Source organism: Lytechinus variegatus, chromosome 3 (assembly GCF_018143015.1).
Source record: "Lytechinus variegatus isolate NC3 chromosome 3, Lvar_3.0, whole genome shotgun sequence".
Classification (NCBI taxonomy): domain Eukaryota; kingdom Metazoa; phylum Echinodermata; class Echinoidea; order Temnopleuroida; family Toxopneustidae; genus Lytechinus; species Lytechinus variegatus.
In genome coordinates, this window is record NC_054742.1 from 65,485,979 (window position 1) to 65,503,127 (window position 17,149).

General features: G+C 36.3%; 1 protein-coding gene across 1 annotated transcript; it reads right to left on the reverse strand.

The window, feature by feature from the left end:
- Nucleotides 1–7,451: 7,451 nt before the first annotated feature.
- Nucleotides 7,452–14,980, reverse strand: LOC121411694 (uncharacterized protein C1orf194 homolog). The gene is made up of 4 exons (XM_041604522.1): nt 14,737–14,980; nt 13,603–13,719; nt 12,885–13,000; nt 7,452–8,458 (listed from the first exon to the last, which is right to left on the reverse strand). The coding sequence occupies exons 1-4, from the start codon at nt 14,824–14,826 to the stop codon at nt 8,266–8,268; spliced, it is 516 nt and encodes a 171-aa protein (XP_041460456.1). The 5' UTR covers nt 14,827–14,980; the 3' UTR covers nt 7,452–8,265.
- Nucleotides 14,981–17,149: the final 2,169 nt, after the last annotated feature.

Genomic DNA, 17,149 nt, shown 5'->3' on the forward strand with positions numbered 1-17,149 from the left:
TTACAGTGCGGTGGCATTTCAAGGAATAAATTCCCGCCAGGTACCAATTTACCTCACCTGGGTCGAGTGCAGCACAATGTGGATAAATCTGTTTCAAAGTCCGAAGACTAATCCACTGGGCCACAACGCTCCACATATGGAATGTATGTCATACACTCGAAGGTTAGTTCAGTGTTGAACATATTAATTTGGATGTCGTACTCTGAAAGACTCAAAAGCAATAGAGAAATATGTATGTATTTTGGCAGGTTATTCAACCATCCTGTCCTACTTATTCATGATTTGGTGTTATTCGTATTAATCATCCTTTGAGGGAATTCATTATTCGTGATTACAAATAATTTTCAGATACGTACAGAATATCATTGCCAGGAAAACAAACCCTTCTGTCTCAATTTTGGGGGAATATATACCCCTTTTTATATTGTGTAGATATATCAAGTTTTGTCTTGCCCTGATCCCAATTCTCTTATTGTCAGAGAAGCCATAACGCCACTGTAGAGAAATCATTTTTTTTACTCAATGTAATTTCACAATGTTATGTGGGGGCGTCGTAGTCTAGTGGTTATGACCCTGTCTTTTTATCTGAGGGACGTGGGTCTGATTCCCACCCATAGCGTGTTTTCCTTCAGCAAGAAATTTACTCACATTGTGCTGCACTCGACCTAGTTGAGGTGAATGGGTACCCCGTAGGAAGAAATTCCTTGAATGCTTCAAGGAATGTATGGTAGCATGCACAGCTAAAGCCGGGGTAATAATAGCAGCGCTTTGTATCCTCAGGCAGAAAGCGCTTAATAAATCCACCTATTATTATTGTTCCTATTATATCACGTCCAAGTACAGCAATACATCACTGATCGGTATACAGGGTTGTATATGATATATATGTGTGCTATCACTGATGGTGGTGATATGTATTGTATTACTTCTTGTGAACTTTTGGTATAATCTTACATAATCTAATTTTTGTCTCACCTGCGAAGCAAAGTGAGACTATAGGCGCCGCTTTTCCGACGGCGACGGCGGCGGCGGCGTCAACATCAAATCTTAACCTGAGGTTAAGTTTTTGAAATGACATCATAACTTAGAAAGTATATGGACCTAGTTAATAAAACTTGGCCATAAGGTTAATCAAGTATTACTGAACATCCTTTTAGAGTTTCATGTCACATGACCAAGGTCAAAGGTCATTTAGGGTCAATGAACTTAGACCATGTTGGAGGAATCAACATCGAAATCTTAACCTGAGGTTAAGTTTTTGAAATGTCATCATAACTTAGAAAATATATGGACCTAGTTCATGAAACTTGGACATAAGGTTAATCAAGTATCAATGAACATCCTGCATGAGTTTCACGTCACATGACCAAGGTCAAAGGTCATTTAGGGTCAATGAACTTTGGACGAATTGGGGATATCTGTTGAATTCCCATCATAACTTTGAAAGTTTATGGATCTGATTCATGAAACTTGGACATAATAGTAATCAAGCATCACTGAACATTTTGTGCAAGTTTCAGGTCACATGATCAAGGTCAAAGGTCATTTAGGGTCAATGAACTTTGGCCGAATTGGGGATATCTGTTGAATTCCCATCATAACTTTGAAAGTTTATGGATCTGATTCATGAAACTTGGACATAATAGTAATCAAGCATCACTGAACATTTTGTGCAAGTTTCAGGTCTCATGATTAAGGTCAAAGGTCATTTAGGGTCAATGAACTTTGGCCGAATCGGGGTATCTGTTGAATTACCATCATAACTTTGAAAGTTTATTGGTCTAGTTCGTTAAACTTGGACATTAGAGTAACCAAGTATCACTGAACATCCTGTGCGTGTTTCAGGTCACATGTCCAAGGTCAAAGGTCAATGAACTTTAGCCGAATTGGGTGTATCTGTTGAATTACCATCATAACTTTGAAAGTTTATGGATCTGATTCATGAAACTTGTACATAAGAGTAATCAAGTATCACTGAACATCCTGTTCCAGTTTCAGGTCACATGATCAAGGTCAAAGGTCATGTAAGGTCAATGAACTTTGGCCATGTTGGGGTTTTTTGTTGAATAACCATCATATCTCTGTAAGTTTATTGGTCTAGTTCTTAAAAAGAGGACATAAGAGTAACCATGTATCACTGAACATCTTGTGCGAGTTAGAGTAGTATGCAAAGTCAGCACTGCTGCTATATTGAACCGCGTGATGCAGGTGAGACGGCCAGAGGCATTCCACTTGTTTCATATCTCATACCCTTATTCCTACATGAATTTTGAAATGTATCCAAAGGTTGTTCATCTAAGTGTTGACCAAGTGTTGGTCCTGTAAAGAACCACTCAAACTCAGTTAAGACTTTAAACTATGGAAAGCTGAAGGATATCCTTGCAATCATTTTTGTCTCGCCTGATCAAAGTTCGGCAGAGACCTAGTACTGGTAATCACTCTTCCTGTTGGTCCGTTAGTCTGTTATAGTCTGTTGGTCTGTTTGAAAATGTTTCATTTTGCATCAGTTTCGTTCATACTTGGTACGTATGATCCTTAGGGCATGGAGCTAACAGAGATGCTAAGGGTATACAGTCATACTCTACTCAATCATGATCATTTCCCTATGTTGATGATTCGTGTGTATGTCATGGGCATGTGCTCTCGTGGTTAGAACATTGGACTCATGATTGTGAGGTTGTGAGTTCAAATCCCACTCAGCCATTATCTCCACTTTAACCAATATGAGATTGATTTGGCAGAAATTATAATTTCTGCCATCTGTAAGGTCAGCCACTATGACTGATTAACTTACACGTAAAATGTTTCCTACATCATTGGTTATACCAGCTTGGCTTTCAGTACTTCAACAGAAAGGCATTCTTAAAGACATACAGTATGCCACTTTACATACACCTTTCTGAAATAATACCCATTCATTATTTTTCACTAATTCAGAGCTACCAAGTCTCACGCATTGTGCGTGAGACTCACGCATTCAGGGTCCGTCTCACGATCTCACGCATGGCACCCATTTTTCTCACGCATCGGGACCCAACAGAAAAAAAAGAGAAAAAGTAGCATTATTCGCTAGATTATACGACTGGCCGACCGCCTTCGCGTCTAGCCCGGCACGCGAGACGAATCGAGAGTGCAGTCAGCGCACAGCTAGTACGTGATACGATGAATCGTGTGCGTGCATCGCATGGTTTGGTAGTGGATCGATATCATGATGAAGCCCATATCTCATGCGCGCGCGTTGCGCGCGCGCCTTTTCGCAACGTACGAGTGTAAGTACTGGCCGCGCGCGCGCAGAGACGCCGAATCATGAAAATCTCACGCATAACATTTTTTTGAACTTGGCATCTCTGCTAATTTAATGTAAATAAGAAAATCCCTGTTCAATTGGTGAAATATTCTTGTGTCTCATTGAGCTTTATCATGTCTTTCATTATCCATCTACACCCAGTTTGTATTTGAATGGTCTATTAGTATGATACTCAGGAATTTACGATTCAGTACGCCAACATTTGTGACATCGGATCAAAGATCAATGAAAACCAAATGGGCATGGACTCCCCTGCCATACGTTACTTTGTCTGCATAATGTAATGAAAATGAAGAACCAGGAGTGCGGTAGCATACTGCATGCGAAGATGAATGGTTAACGTTTTCATAGTTGTGTAAACAAAAGTCTGAAAAGTTCTATCCTGTATTGAATTCCATATGTTATGCATTCATGGGCGGAAATCCCAGGGGGGATGTGCCCCCCCCCCATACCCAAAATAGTAGGGGGACAAAATATTTCAATTCAATTCTTTTATTTCATTTCCATTCAAAACATAACACAAAGTAATATAAAGCAATACAAATCAGGTACAGTTTTAAAGAAGGGCATTCTTACAATTTTATAGTAGGGCATTCTTACTTCGTAAGACAGAAAAAAACAGTATAATATAGAGCATAAATGGAAATGAGGAAATGGAATATCAAATGTCCCCCTACTATTTTTGGTCTTTTATGATTTTTTTTTTCTTGTCATATTTTCCAGCCCCTGGTCCCTCTACCTTGGGGAGAGATTTCCACCCTTGTATGCATTATAATTGATGGATATTGCACCATCATCAAATGTCATAATCAGAAGTATCAGATCTATCTCTTATTTTACTCATAATTCAACACCTTTAATTGTAAATATACATAAATATGTATATTTTGGATGAGAGAAACAAATTTATTTTTTGTGGATTGGTGTGTTATGATACTGTGCTTAATGTCCAGATTCTTTCAGGTTGTCTTTCAAAAGAATATCCTTGTCTTTCACATTATTTCAATGAGTATAATGCTGGCAAAGTTAACTTTTGTATAAGGTATCATTAGATATTCTATATTCTGGAAAAATTATTCATACATGTATTATACTTGTGGAGTATGTGTCTGAGATATTACAATGCTGCATGATGTAACAGAAAAGTCCTAAACAGTTGCTAGAAAAATAGAGCACCATTTCAGATGACTCCTGGGGCCCGTCTTACAAAGAGTTGTGATTGATCAGATCAAGTGCAACTATGGAAAGCCAGCAAAGTCAACATGTAAAATACATTTTTGTTCAAAAAATTGTTCTAGATATGAATGCATATCCATAGATTCTTTGATTTCTTGACAGTTTGGTGTGTTGTCCTTTGTTTACAAAGGACACTTTGTAAATTTCCTGTAGAAAAAATTATGACACTGATGGATTTCTTTGTAAGACGGGGCCTTGATGTAGTCATAAAATCGTTTTGACATGGCATAAGATGAGTCACAACGTCAAAATGAAATCATGATGTCATATGAGTATTCCCCTCAATTTTGAAATATTCTTTTTGGACTTGAAGCTTATAATACACATTCTTTGGTATAAGTGATGTAAAATTTCTCACCATGTACATGTATACTGGTAAACACTGAAAATGTTGCTGAGCTGGCATCATTTCTGAACAAGGCTTAATGCATGTGAATAATGTGTCCTATCCTTAGGTCATCATACAATATGCAATGAATATTTTGTTTTTTTCATTACCCGGTTGGAGGCTGGAAATAAAATTTTTCTATTGTTCCATATATGGCAATTTTTATTTAAATGTACATGTAGGCTGAATTGATAGGCTCTAGAAATTTTGTGTACAAACTGAGCTGAATTTTATTTCTTGTTCCATCCACTCTCTAGTACTTTGAAAGAGACAGCAACCCGTCCATCTTTTTTGTCTGATATTGTTTTTGTTTATGGATGTACAAATCAGGGTCCCGTCTTACAAAGAGTTGCGATGATCCAATCAACCACATCTATGGAAAGCCAGCAACATCAACACCTCAAATGCACGTTTGTTCAAAATATTCTCTAACCATGCATGCATTCCTTGTTTTCTTCAAATTTCAGTGTGCTTCTCTTTGTTTACAAATGACATTGTTTGAATATCTTGTAGAAAATATCATTACATTGATTGATTTCCACAGAATTGCGATTGATCGGATCAGTCACAACTCTTTGTAAGACCGGACCCTCATTTCATTTATTATTATTATTTTTATTATTTTATTCGGCACTTAATCAAAAACAAGACAGCATGTACAATGCAAGATTAAGAAATAGTACAAAAATGCAAATAGTTTTTAGACCCTTTCTCACCCAACCAGGTAGCCTGGGTATTTAAATGGTATAATCATGGATATGGGAGATTGTTTCAGGTAAAAGGCCCTGTCTCATAAAACTTGTTAGAATAACAAATTAGCAATTTACAGTTAAAAGCTACTGAAATCTTCCCATCTGATTGGCTGATAGCAAATTTGTTATTGAAATTTTGCATTTGTTATTACAAGTATTTATGAAACTAGAACCTGGTATTAAACCAAAATGAGCATTGAACATATTTTAACCGAATAGTAAAAGATTTTTTTACACCAAAAAGCACTCTTTTTTAAATCAAGCTATATTTTGATATAAGATACCATATTGCATTATCATAGTGGTAAAAATCATTAGGTGTGATAACATTTGCTTCTCAAGTTATTATAAGGAATTAAACTCCATTTAAAGGCCAAATCTAAACTACTTAAAGGGGAATGAAACCTTTGGAACAAATAGGCTTGTGTAGAAACAGAAAAATCGTATAAGAATAAGAATAAAGAAAGTTTGAGAAAAATCGGACAAATAATGAGAAAGTTATGTGCATTTTAATATTGCGACCACTAATGCTATGGAGATCCTCCCATTGGCAATGCGACAAGGATGTGTGATGTCACTGATGAACAACTTTCCCTTTGGTGGACTATAAAATACCCTCAAAATGTCTCTTTTTGCTTTTTCTTATGATGATACAAACTCTATCCATGATGTATTCTTAAAAAATATGTATTACATGCCCTCATGTAGAAAGAACACATGATCTATGGATAGATGTGATAAAAGAGGCAATTCAAGTGAAATATATATACCAAAGTAATGGGGAGAGTTGTTCACAAGTGACATCACACATCTTTGTCGCATTGCCAATTTGCTATCTCCATAGCATTAGTGATCGCAATATTCAAATGCTCATAACTTTCTCATTATTTGTCCGATTTTTCTCAAACTTTTGTTGATCTGTTTCTTTGATTTTTCTGTTTTCACACAAGCTATCTTGTTCCAATGGTTTCATTCTCCTTTAACAATTCATGTCATGTAGTTATACAAAAGTAATTCAATTTTATAATTTCTTGATATTCTGTTAACTGTCGGTTGTCAAGATTTTAAAATGTAAATATTTGGTATAGATTATCATTGAGAATTTGGTGATAAAATTGATCTTAATTGCAGGAAATTTTAGTGTACAGTAATGGTTATCTTGCATTATGTCAGTAAATGTAACATTTCAGCCTTTGCTGAAACATATTTCTAATAAAATCAAGTCAAACAATACAAGTATTAATGACTGGTGAAATGCTTTATTTATAGTCTGTGGGATTCTTTTATTTGACCTGTCTATGAAGGCCTCTAAGGGAAACAGGAAACAATGGCCACTGTTGACAGGCGGCCTTATAAGACAGGTTCAATAAAAAATATTCCTTTCAAACAGGAAACCCTTTTAGTGGCCACTAAAGATAGGTTTGCCTACATATATTTCAAAATATGCTTGATGCATCGGAACAACATGTCTAAGCGCTTAACAGATGTATTGTTACCCTGGTCATTGGATTCAATCAGTCATTCCCGCACACAATGTGTGCACATCCTCCACTCCCTGGAGAGTATTCCAGTCTCTCTACCATTCTCTTTCAGTCAAAATTTATACCACCCCTGAGCCCCCTACCTCTATATATATCTCCCTCTCTCTGTCTCTCTTCCATACCTTTTCCCCTCTCTTCCTCTCTATCTTTCTCTCTCCCTTGCCCTTTCTTTCTCCAGCTATCTCCTGCACCTTGGCACCAATGCATAAATATGAATGAAGCCTGCATTACATTTCATATTTCTAACTTTAATTACTCATATTTCTATACAGTTTCTGTACATGGTTTAATTACATATCATGATCCAAGGCTTACATTCACAAATATCGCTTTATAGAGAGATGTGTATGAAAATTATTTTATCTGCCTATAAAAATTAGTAATTAAAATACACAATTATATCAGTAAAAGCACAGTTTGCATAGCTTTCATTTAAAAACAACAGAATAGCACTTTTATTGTGTTAACATTCTGGCGGCATCCAAAAGGACCAAAATACTGAATAAGATATTTATGTCAAAGTGGGTAATGATATATACCATGATGTGATAAACGGACGGATTTAAAAGAGCCTCTCCACATACAAAGGCTACTATGCATCGGTTAGAAAATTTTAGATATAAAAATAAGTGAACAGAAACAATGATCTGAACAATACTCGTTCCATTTTGGTCATGATAACACCTATCCATAATATTGCCCAAACATTTGCTTTCTTGAATACCAGCTTCACAGCCAATAAATGTTGAATTTATTTTCTGACTTATAAAATCCAATGGTCTGAAACATGATTTTGAAAGTTTATTTATGCATATGAGAGTAAAAACAATCCTAAGATCGCGTGAAGAGAAATTCAACATTTTTCGCTTGCATGTAAGCTCAGATAGCTCACCGAGGTTGACAAGCCCTATCATGATAAGGTTGCAACGCCTATTAATGTTCATATTATTTGAAAGTACAGTGTAGATGGTCGAAATTACTTGTTAAGCAGACCAACACTTTGTGTATTCTATACAGTAAAGTTTGCTTCATGCTAGGTTCTCATAAGTAAAAACCACCATCGTGTTTCCTTATAAATCCTTGGTTCGTAGCCGGGGTATGGTGGCTTTCGATGGCCCCTTTCACGCTGTGGATACTCTCTTTCTTGGGGATGTGAACACTGACGATCTTGAGCTTGCCGGTGGGTGACATGGGCTCTGCCTCCTTTTCTACCTCTCGATTTTTCAGGATACGCCTGTCACAAAAAAAGTTTAGAGTCAGTTATCCAAGCAACAAGGATATATTGAGTGATTTCAAGTCTGGTGTTGGTGTTGGAATTTGATTGCTTCCGCTGGCTCCAAAAACTATTCTGAGTTTATAAAACTGATCCAGATCACACTATTAACATCTCAACAACTAGTGAGTGACTTTTCAGGACCATCTGCATTTTATGTAATCGTGTTAAAATTGACCTAACATCAACACCAAAATTTCAACACTGAACTTGAAATCACCCTTTGTTATTGGGTCGTATTCTGATGTCCAGTTTAACTTAAATCATGGTCAAAGCCAAAGATGTCAAAAAAATCTTCACCATTTATGTTTCTGTGCTCTTCCTAATGTAGCTCTTTGATGGTACAGACTGTATCTTATTTATCATTCCCAGAAAAAATGAGAATAATTTGTATGTCAGACAGTGTTGTAGTCAAGGCTCAAACCTCCAAGGCCAAGGCCAAGGCCAAGGCTTTAATACCCAAGGCCAAGGCTTCAATAACCAAGGCTGAGGCCAAGGCATGGAAACCCAAGGCCAAGGCCAAGGCCTGAAAACCTCAAGGCCAAGGCCAAGGCCAAGGCATTTCAATTGTACAATATGGAAAAAAAATTAGACAACAATGCTTAGGCGGCATACATGACACACCGGACCAAATGTATAAAAGGTGTGAGCGAGCAAAATTTTTTACCCTTGTACATTTAAAATGAAAATAATTTCATGATAGATCATGTAGATTTAGACATAAAAACATTTAATTATTGTTCTAGGCGATTCACATTGCAATAATTATTATTACCAAGGTGATCTGATCCTGGCATGCCCATTCTCAACATATGTCTTTCTCCTCTACCTGGTACAGGGGAGGCAGAATGATTTTTTTTGTGGAGGGGGGGAGGTCAAAGCCAAAAATGCACTTACATAAGTAAAAATGAGAATTTTGGTGCAGTTCAGCAAAGCTTTTTTAAGTGATTTCTAATTGATAAGACAGATATTTTGATTTAGGCTTTAATTTCCCGCTATAGAAAGCATAGCGAGCAAGTGGTTTTGAAAAAAAAAATTGAAGTTGTAAAACTCGATTTTGGGTCAATTATGGTGCTAATCACTGTTAAAAGGGCATCCTTGCGAGATGTTGTAATAAGACGTAATAAGAAATGAAATTTAAATATTTCGAGCTGTTTTTGTTATCATGAAAAAGGTGTGCATCTTACTAAACAAATTAACGCGAGCACAAAACACAAGCTGAAATTTTTACTGACCAGAAAAGGAAGCTGTTCTGGACTGCATTTAGTGACTCATAAATAGGATACATAACTCACCAATCAAATAATGCGAGCGCAAAGCGCGAGCTCAAAAATTTGTAATATTCTGACCTAAAAACTAGACATTCTAAGCATTTTTTTGTGTTGAATGCGAACCTTACTTGACAATAATTTATGCAAGCACAATCCAAAAGTTGTTGATTTTGAAACCTAAAATTTTGCTCTGTATGCCATGCTTGGCCCCTCAAAATTTTTGGCTCATCATGCCATTGATGCCATAGCCCATCTGGCAATGACAAAATTGAAGTTTGTGTTCAAGTTTACCGAATCTTTTCAGAATATCATTAAGACTTAAAACATTCTTGTTGGTCAAAGAAAATAATACAAGGAAAACCTAATGGAATAGAAATCAACCTTGTTATCATTCTTTAGAGTAAGCTATTTTTAAAGTATGAAAATTGCTGTCAAAATTGCAGTCAGATCTGTCAGAATGATTCCTGTCATAAAATCACTATAATCAGTGGCGTAACGTGGGTCACGGCATTGGGGCACCAGCAAAAACTTGGAACTGCCTAGTGAGCTCGCGAAGCGCGCCCAGTTGCCAGGTATACTGACCTAATAGAGATATTTTTATAAGGACAGTGCCAATAAACGGACATGTATCTCACTAGTCAAATAATGCGAGCGCGAAGCGCGAGCTTAAATTTTTTGATACTCAAACCTAAAAAGGGACATATTACAATCAATCTTTTGTAATCATGATACGTATCTGTCTCGCTAAATAATTCGAGTGCGAAGCGCGAACTAAAATTTTTGTAAATATTGACCCCAAACAGGAAGATTTTAAGGACTATATTTTAGGAATCTTTTATCTATTAAGATTATACACATCTCACCATTGTCATTTAATGGGAGTGCCAATAAACGCTTGCTGATTTTGTTAGAATTACATCTAAACATGCACATAAAGCACTTGTAATCATGATTAACATACCCATCTCACTAATCAAATCTTGCGAGCGCGAAGCGCGAGCTGAAAATTTAGGAAATTCAGACCTAAAGAGGGGCATTTTAAGGCTTGTTTGTAGGAATTCAAGAATACGTACTTCATTAACCAAAGGATGCGAATGCGAAAATTTTTGATATTCAGATCAGAAAAAGGGACATTTTAAGGACTCATTCTAGGAATTGATGGAGAGCAGACATCTTTTACCAATTCACTACTGCGAACGTATGCACGGACAGGAAATGTTTTATATTAAGACCTTAAAATGGGACAATCACTTAAAAGTATTCATGAAAAAGAAGCATACTATTGTACATGTAAAAGAATAACTCGAAATGCGAGGAAATATATTTGGTAGTTTGGTGTATATTGACTTGAAAACGGGAGGTTTTAGTATAACAGGATTATATATCTCGGTAAACAGACAATGGGAGCACCAGGAACAATGAAGACATATATGCCCTGAGCCAATTATGTTTCATTTATATGAAAAAAAATGTTTCTTATGTAATGTAACATAACATAATTATAACATTATAATGAACATCGTCTTCTTTCCCACTACGTTTCTCTTCCTTTCTCCCTCTTTTCCTCCCTTTTTTTAGTCAGCCGATTGGGAGGGGGGGGGGCACGTGCCCCCATGCCCCCTGTAGTTACGCCACTGACTATAATCCTAATCATAATTATTATCATTATTATTGATATTGTCATTATCCTTATTAGTCATGATTACATCATATTACCAATAAATAATATTAATTTTCATCACTTCTCTTTGTTACACAATTATGTGATGATAATTGCAATTGATGGCACTGCTAAGTACACTTACTGCTTCTGCTGCTGCTGACTGGTAGTATTTAGTGTCATTAGATGTACAGAACAATTGAAACATTTATAATTACTTTTATAAAACAAATGAAAGTACAAAATACAAAATGCCTTGAAAAAGCCTTGAAAATGCCTTGAAAATGCCTTGAAATTTCAAGGCTCAAAATCCTCAAGGCCAAGGCCAAGGCCCTCTCAAGGCCAAGGCTTGAATGTTCAAGGCCAAGGCTTTGAAAAAATAGGCCTTAAGGCGCCTTAAGGCCAAGGCCGAGCATCAAGGCACTACAACACTGATGTCAGATGAGCTGATTAATTGAACCTCTGCTGTTTAAGATTTATGTCACAATTGACTACCCATACTTAAACCACAACTTTAGACCACAGTTTACTTTAAACCTGACTTCAGAATATGGATGAATGATTTTAGATGTCTCAATATCCTGCTATGATAATCAGATTATGTGAATAGACAAACTATTACTTCATCAAGTTCAAGATCTTCAGAGCATCAATAAGTCTACTCAGGCCTATTAACTGGGGCTCAAAAGGATCTTTCATAAAGAAACAATAAGCAGAGACTCTTTTCATACAGCACATTTAATCTTGCTCTAAGCTTTAGAAATAATCAATAAAAAAACATTGAAGGGCACCACTAAGAACTGCAGGGGCTTATAAAAGAGCTTATGAAAGACCTTATGAACTTGACATCATCTCCAAGTGTGGAAGAATCAATGTGAGGTCATTGAAGGACATTTAACATCCTGCTGAGTCATTTTGTCTTTGTTAAAATATTACAAGTGGACATTCATGAAAGTTGTCAATCATCAATGCTAATTGTTGTCATTAAACGACAGTTACCATAGTAACAACCAAAACTACAGATTTCATTGAATATTTCAGTGAACTTGAAACATGCCAGTGAGTGCGCCTCAGCTAGGAGATAGCGGGAGGACAAAACTGAACCAAAGAATGTTTCATGTAGTTGGTTTTACACCAACCCGAGTATAGAAATAACAATAATACTTTTTTCTTCATTTGAACTTTAACTGAGCCCAATAAGTTTTCTAGAAATGTGAGCCTGCAATTAAATTGTGGGTAATTTCAGATTTAACAAGTTCTATGCTTTAATATGAGCTACAAACAACTTATTGCAACCAGAGGGTGTGAAAGTTGTGTGGGCTATTACAATGTCTTTACTTTAAATTAACATTGGCTAAAAAAAACAACAATTTGTTGCAATTTTGTGGGTGTGAATAGCACATGTGCACATTAAATAAGATGTTAATTTATCAGCAAAAAACAGAACATATCTTACCCATGATTGGTGCCAATTGTTTCAGGTTGCATCAGTGTTTCTGATCTTGATTTGAGTAATTCACCGTGATGATCGTAGTTTGCCTTGAGAATGAAATCCAAACTATCCCTTGGAGCCTTTTCAGAGACAAATAGAAAAAAACGTTAATGGAATTTTCATGATTTTTTTTACCCATATGATCACATATTATTTTCAAGTAATTATGGTAAATATACATCCCCCCCAAAAAAAAAATACAAATACAAATAAAAGGAGTACATATTACACTTTAACTACAATTGACGCTTGCCTTGCTAGAAATCTTTTAATTCAATTTGGAACAATGTTGAACTATACGTTTCTGGCTCTCTCAGATTGATAATGATCTTCACTTTCATTTGCTCCTTGCATATTGCTTTTAATTATTTGTAGACGGTACTTGCTTTTACACAACATGGAAATTGGTAGTAAACCATTTGTGATATAAAAATCCTTTATCATGACTATAATTATAATTTGGGAATGGCACCTTTTGTTTCATTATAAAAGGATGCAAGCATGAATATATACAAATTCACACATCACTGGACTTCATGAAACCAAACTCTTTTTCAAATCATATTTCCAAGATGAACATGATGAAAGAAAAATTAAAACACTTATAAAGTAGTCCAGATATTTAAACATGACCACCTGTTTTAACCTAAATTTTATTAAATGAATGGTAAAAAGTAATTACCTGAGGATCATGATGATAAACTTCCCGTCTTGAGCTAGCTAGTGTGCATGTTGAGTTGAGTCTCATCCAAGGATCTTTTGTTTGTGCTATATGTGTTGGTTCACCATATGGCATTTTCTGTCGTAAAAAAAATAATTTACATTATACTACAACTAGTTAACATAGTCAAACATTGGCTATAGATAACTGGTGAATCTCAACTGAAAATATGAATTTACAACTCTTCAATTCATCATTCTTACTAAATCTTACCAATCATAAGAGCCCATTATAGATTGGAAATGGGGCAGAGAATATTGAATATTTTATGGTCAGTTCCCCCATGTCTGCGCGGTCTCCCAAGTCTGCGCACCCGCGTATCTGCGATATTCAAGTAAAAGAAGATACGCAACGAACACGAACTTTACACATGCAATACATAGACAGGTATTCATTAAAAAATCCGACTCAAAATGGTGGAAAAATAATGAATTCAGGGCATTTCATGTGACAGCCTCAAAATGCAGCCTTTCTCATCAAAATCCCCGAATCGTGTGCAAAGTGAATGAGTGCGCAGACATGGGGTACCATTTTTTTTTCAATTTGAAAATGACTGCCCGAGGTTTTTCCAAGAAAATCATATATTTCTTTCACATGTTTTATGAGATATTTGGTACACTAACTCATTATAATGTAAGGAACACTATCAACTGAAAGATTTTGTGAAATAAGAAGAAATTCATGTTAAATCTTAACTCAAATTGTTAGGTGCGCAGACTTGGGGCCCACCATCATACATAAAATATAAATTCAATTGAATAGTCAAGTAGTACTAGTAAATACATGTATTTATGCACCAATTGTAACAGCATGGGGTGTTGCAAGAAAATATTTGGGATCATTTGCAAATTTCAGTTGCAGGTGAATTGAAAATAAAAAAGTTAGGGCCTAGATCTACTAATTTCTTGGAATCTTACTTTGTCATATTTTTCATAAGTTATATTACCAATGCAATGGAATCTGCATCCTGATTTTAACAGATTAACTTTGAAATTGTTTGTTATCGTAATCTAGGCTAACATTTTTGTGACTTTACCGTAGTTCACTCTAGAGTCTAGGCCTAACTTAATCTAACGTCGTAGATACGTTACTCACCTGTGTTGTGTTTGGACCGAAAAAGTTAGTGTCATTCTCCAACGTCGGGAAAGGATGAGGATTCCTGTTTGACATTTCGATGTTATTCATGATTATTGGTGATTATTTCCCTATTAAATTTGAAATGAATAAGCTCGGCAAGGTTGCTACTGATTAAAGAAGTAGAGACTTGAGTAGTTATTGCAAACTGGTGATGGTGTGCTGTTGGCTGGCCGACGGATCCGTGTATTATGAGCTGAGACGTCGCGAAAACAAGTGCAGCGCAGTGCTTTCGATAGGTATCTCGGCGTAGACACATATGCAGCGAATGTAAACAATGCATGCCCAGCCCATGCATTATTTGCGTTAGTTGTCGCCCGTGACAACAGCAAAGCTGCCGATAGATGGCGGAAGAATTGGCGATTCGGGAATTACACTTGCAACAGTTTTGATTTTTTTTATTTCAAACTGGAAAACGTTTATGATCATGCCTAATAAGTAGGCATTGCCTACAATATATACACTTTTTTACATCAAAAGTGGAAAATTTTGCCTTTTCATTACATTTAAGACTAAACATCATTATAATTTTACAATGAGAAATGTAATCAAAGTTATAAAATCGTTTAAAAAAAAAATCATTATTTGAAACACAATCGAGATATTACGTATCGTTTACAGTACTAGTTACTGGGGCTTATCATTGACACTGCACTCTAAACTGCATAGATGTGAAAATCCAGTCAAGATGCACCCGTCCGGTTGAATTGCACGGTTGAAGGGAAACGCAGATGACTGGTTACCCTTTTTTTCTGTTTCAAAACAAAAAAAAGAGAAAAATAAGCGGATCTAATTCTGTTTGCCGAAGTTTTTCATCTTGCCCCCCCCCCCTGGCCTATACAGTGCGTCCCAGAAAAAACGAAACCGAGATTTAGTGATGATTTATCATGACTTAATCATAAATAAAATAGACAAATGACCTATCAATGTAAAGCTTAGAATCTCCTCTTTCATCCGGTATTACTTAGATTATTTCTCATTCCCGCATGAGTGAGCAAAAACAATTTGAAAAGGGGATACCAAAAAGTCACTTGGCGGGCCGTATCTGTGTTTTAAAAAGAAAACCACATTTTTTAAAAGTTCAATATCTGCTCTTTAATTTGATACCTCAATTACAGAAAATGGTCAAGAAATAACAAAGTTCTGGTTATTTGAAATAAGGCTTGAATTTCAATAATTTCAGAAAATGAAGAGGTTTTACAGGCTAGCGTTCAAACTCACTCGACACTCCGTTTTGTAAACGATTAGCCATGCATGAAGTCTTTTGTCATGTTTGTTACCGTGCGATAGCTTCTGTGGGAAACCGGTGAAAACAAGTTTATTTAATGAAATTAGGGAAATACAAGCATTATTTTGAGGGATCATAACTTTTTTAATTCTCGACCATTTTCTATTATTGAGGTATCAAAGAAAAGAGCAGATATTGAACTTTTTAGTCATGTGATTTTCTTTTTGAAATTCAGATACCCCCCGCCAAGTGAGTTTTTGGCGTCCTCTCTTCGAATTGATTTTACTCACTCAGGCGTGAATTAGGAATAATCTAAGTAATACCAGACGAAAGAGGAGATTCTAAGCTTTACATTGATAGGTCATTTGTCTATTTTATTTATGATTAAGTTATGATAAATCATCGCTAAATCTCGGTTTCGTTTTTTCTGGGACGCACTGTATAGTTCCCCATCAATTACCACCCAAGGCTGTCGCATGAACAACTAAATTTATATCGGGGACAATTCACACTACTCGTTAGAATTAACGTTCAAATACATGGGACCATGCATTTAATTAATGGCGTACAGATATGGGGGTCGATTGAGGGCCAGTATGGCCCAGGCATTGGCCCCACACAAAGCTAGAAGGGATAATTGAATTAAATCAAATGAAGGAATTCCGGGGCTGCGCGTAACCGGGGTCAAAATTGCAGTCTTCTCCACCCATCACGCCGCTGTTGCGATTGCCACTCCCATCACACAAAAAAGGAATAGGAGGTAACGAGAATAAAAATAAACGGGTTAACAATGAGATTTACAGGGGCCGCGGAACCGGGGGCTGGAGGGGCTTCAGCCCCCCCCCCCCCCCCACACACACTTTTGTCCAAAACCGTGTACAAAAATGCAAAAATGACAATACAATTGTGAGTTTTAGTATGTTCAGCCCCCCCACTTTGAAAACCGTTCCGCCGCCCCTGATTTATTCAGGGACGGATCCAGGATTTTCCAAAGGGGGGGGGCACATTTTTCTAACGAAATTTGACAAGCAAGAAGAAAAAGGTTCTAAACCAAGAATTAAGAATATTTCGTCCTCGAAGAAATTTGACAAGCAAAAATGAGAAAAAAAGTCTTCACTTTCAGAAGGGGAGGGGGCACACTTCTGT

Excerpts from the sequence above, each read along its gene's own strand:
- LOC121411694 (XM_041604522.1), bottom strand. The coding sequence starts at position 14,826 with ATGAATAACATCGAAATGTCAAACAGGAATCCTCATCCTTTCCCGACG. Across the intron at positions 13,001-13,602 it reads TTTATCATCATGATCCTCAG|GCTCCAAGGGATAGTTTGGA; the intron begins GTAATTACTTTT and ends GTCTCTGAAAAG. Across the intron at positions 8,459-12,884 it reads ACAATTGGCACCAATCATGG|GCGTATCCTGAAAAATCGAG; the intron begins GTAAGATATGTT and ends TTTTTGTGACAG.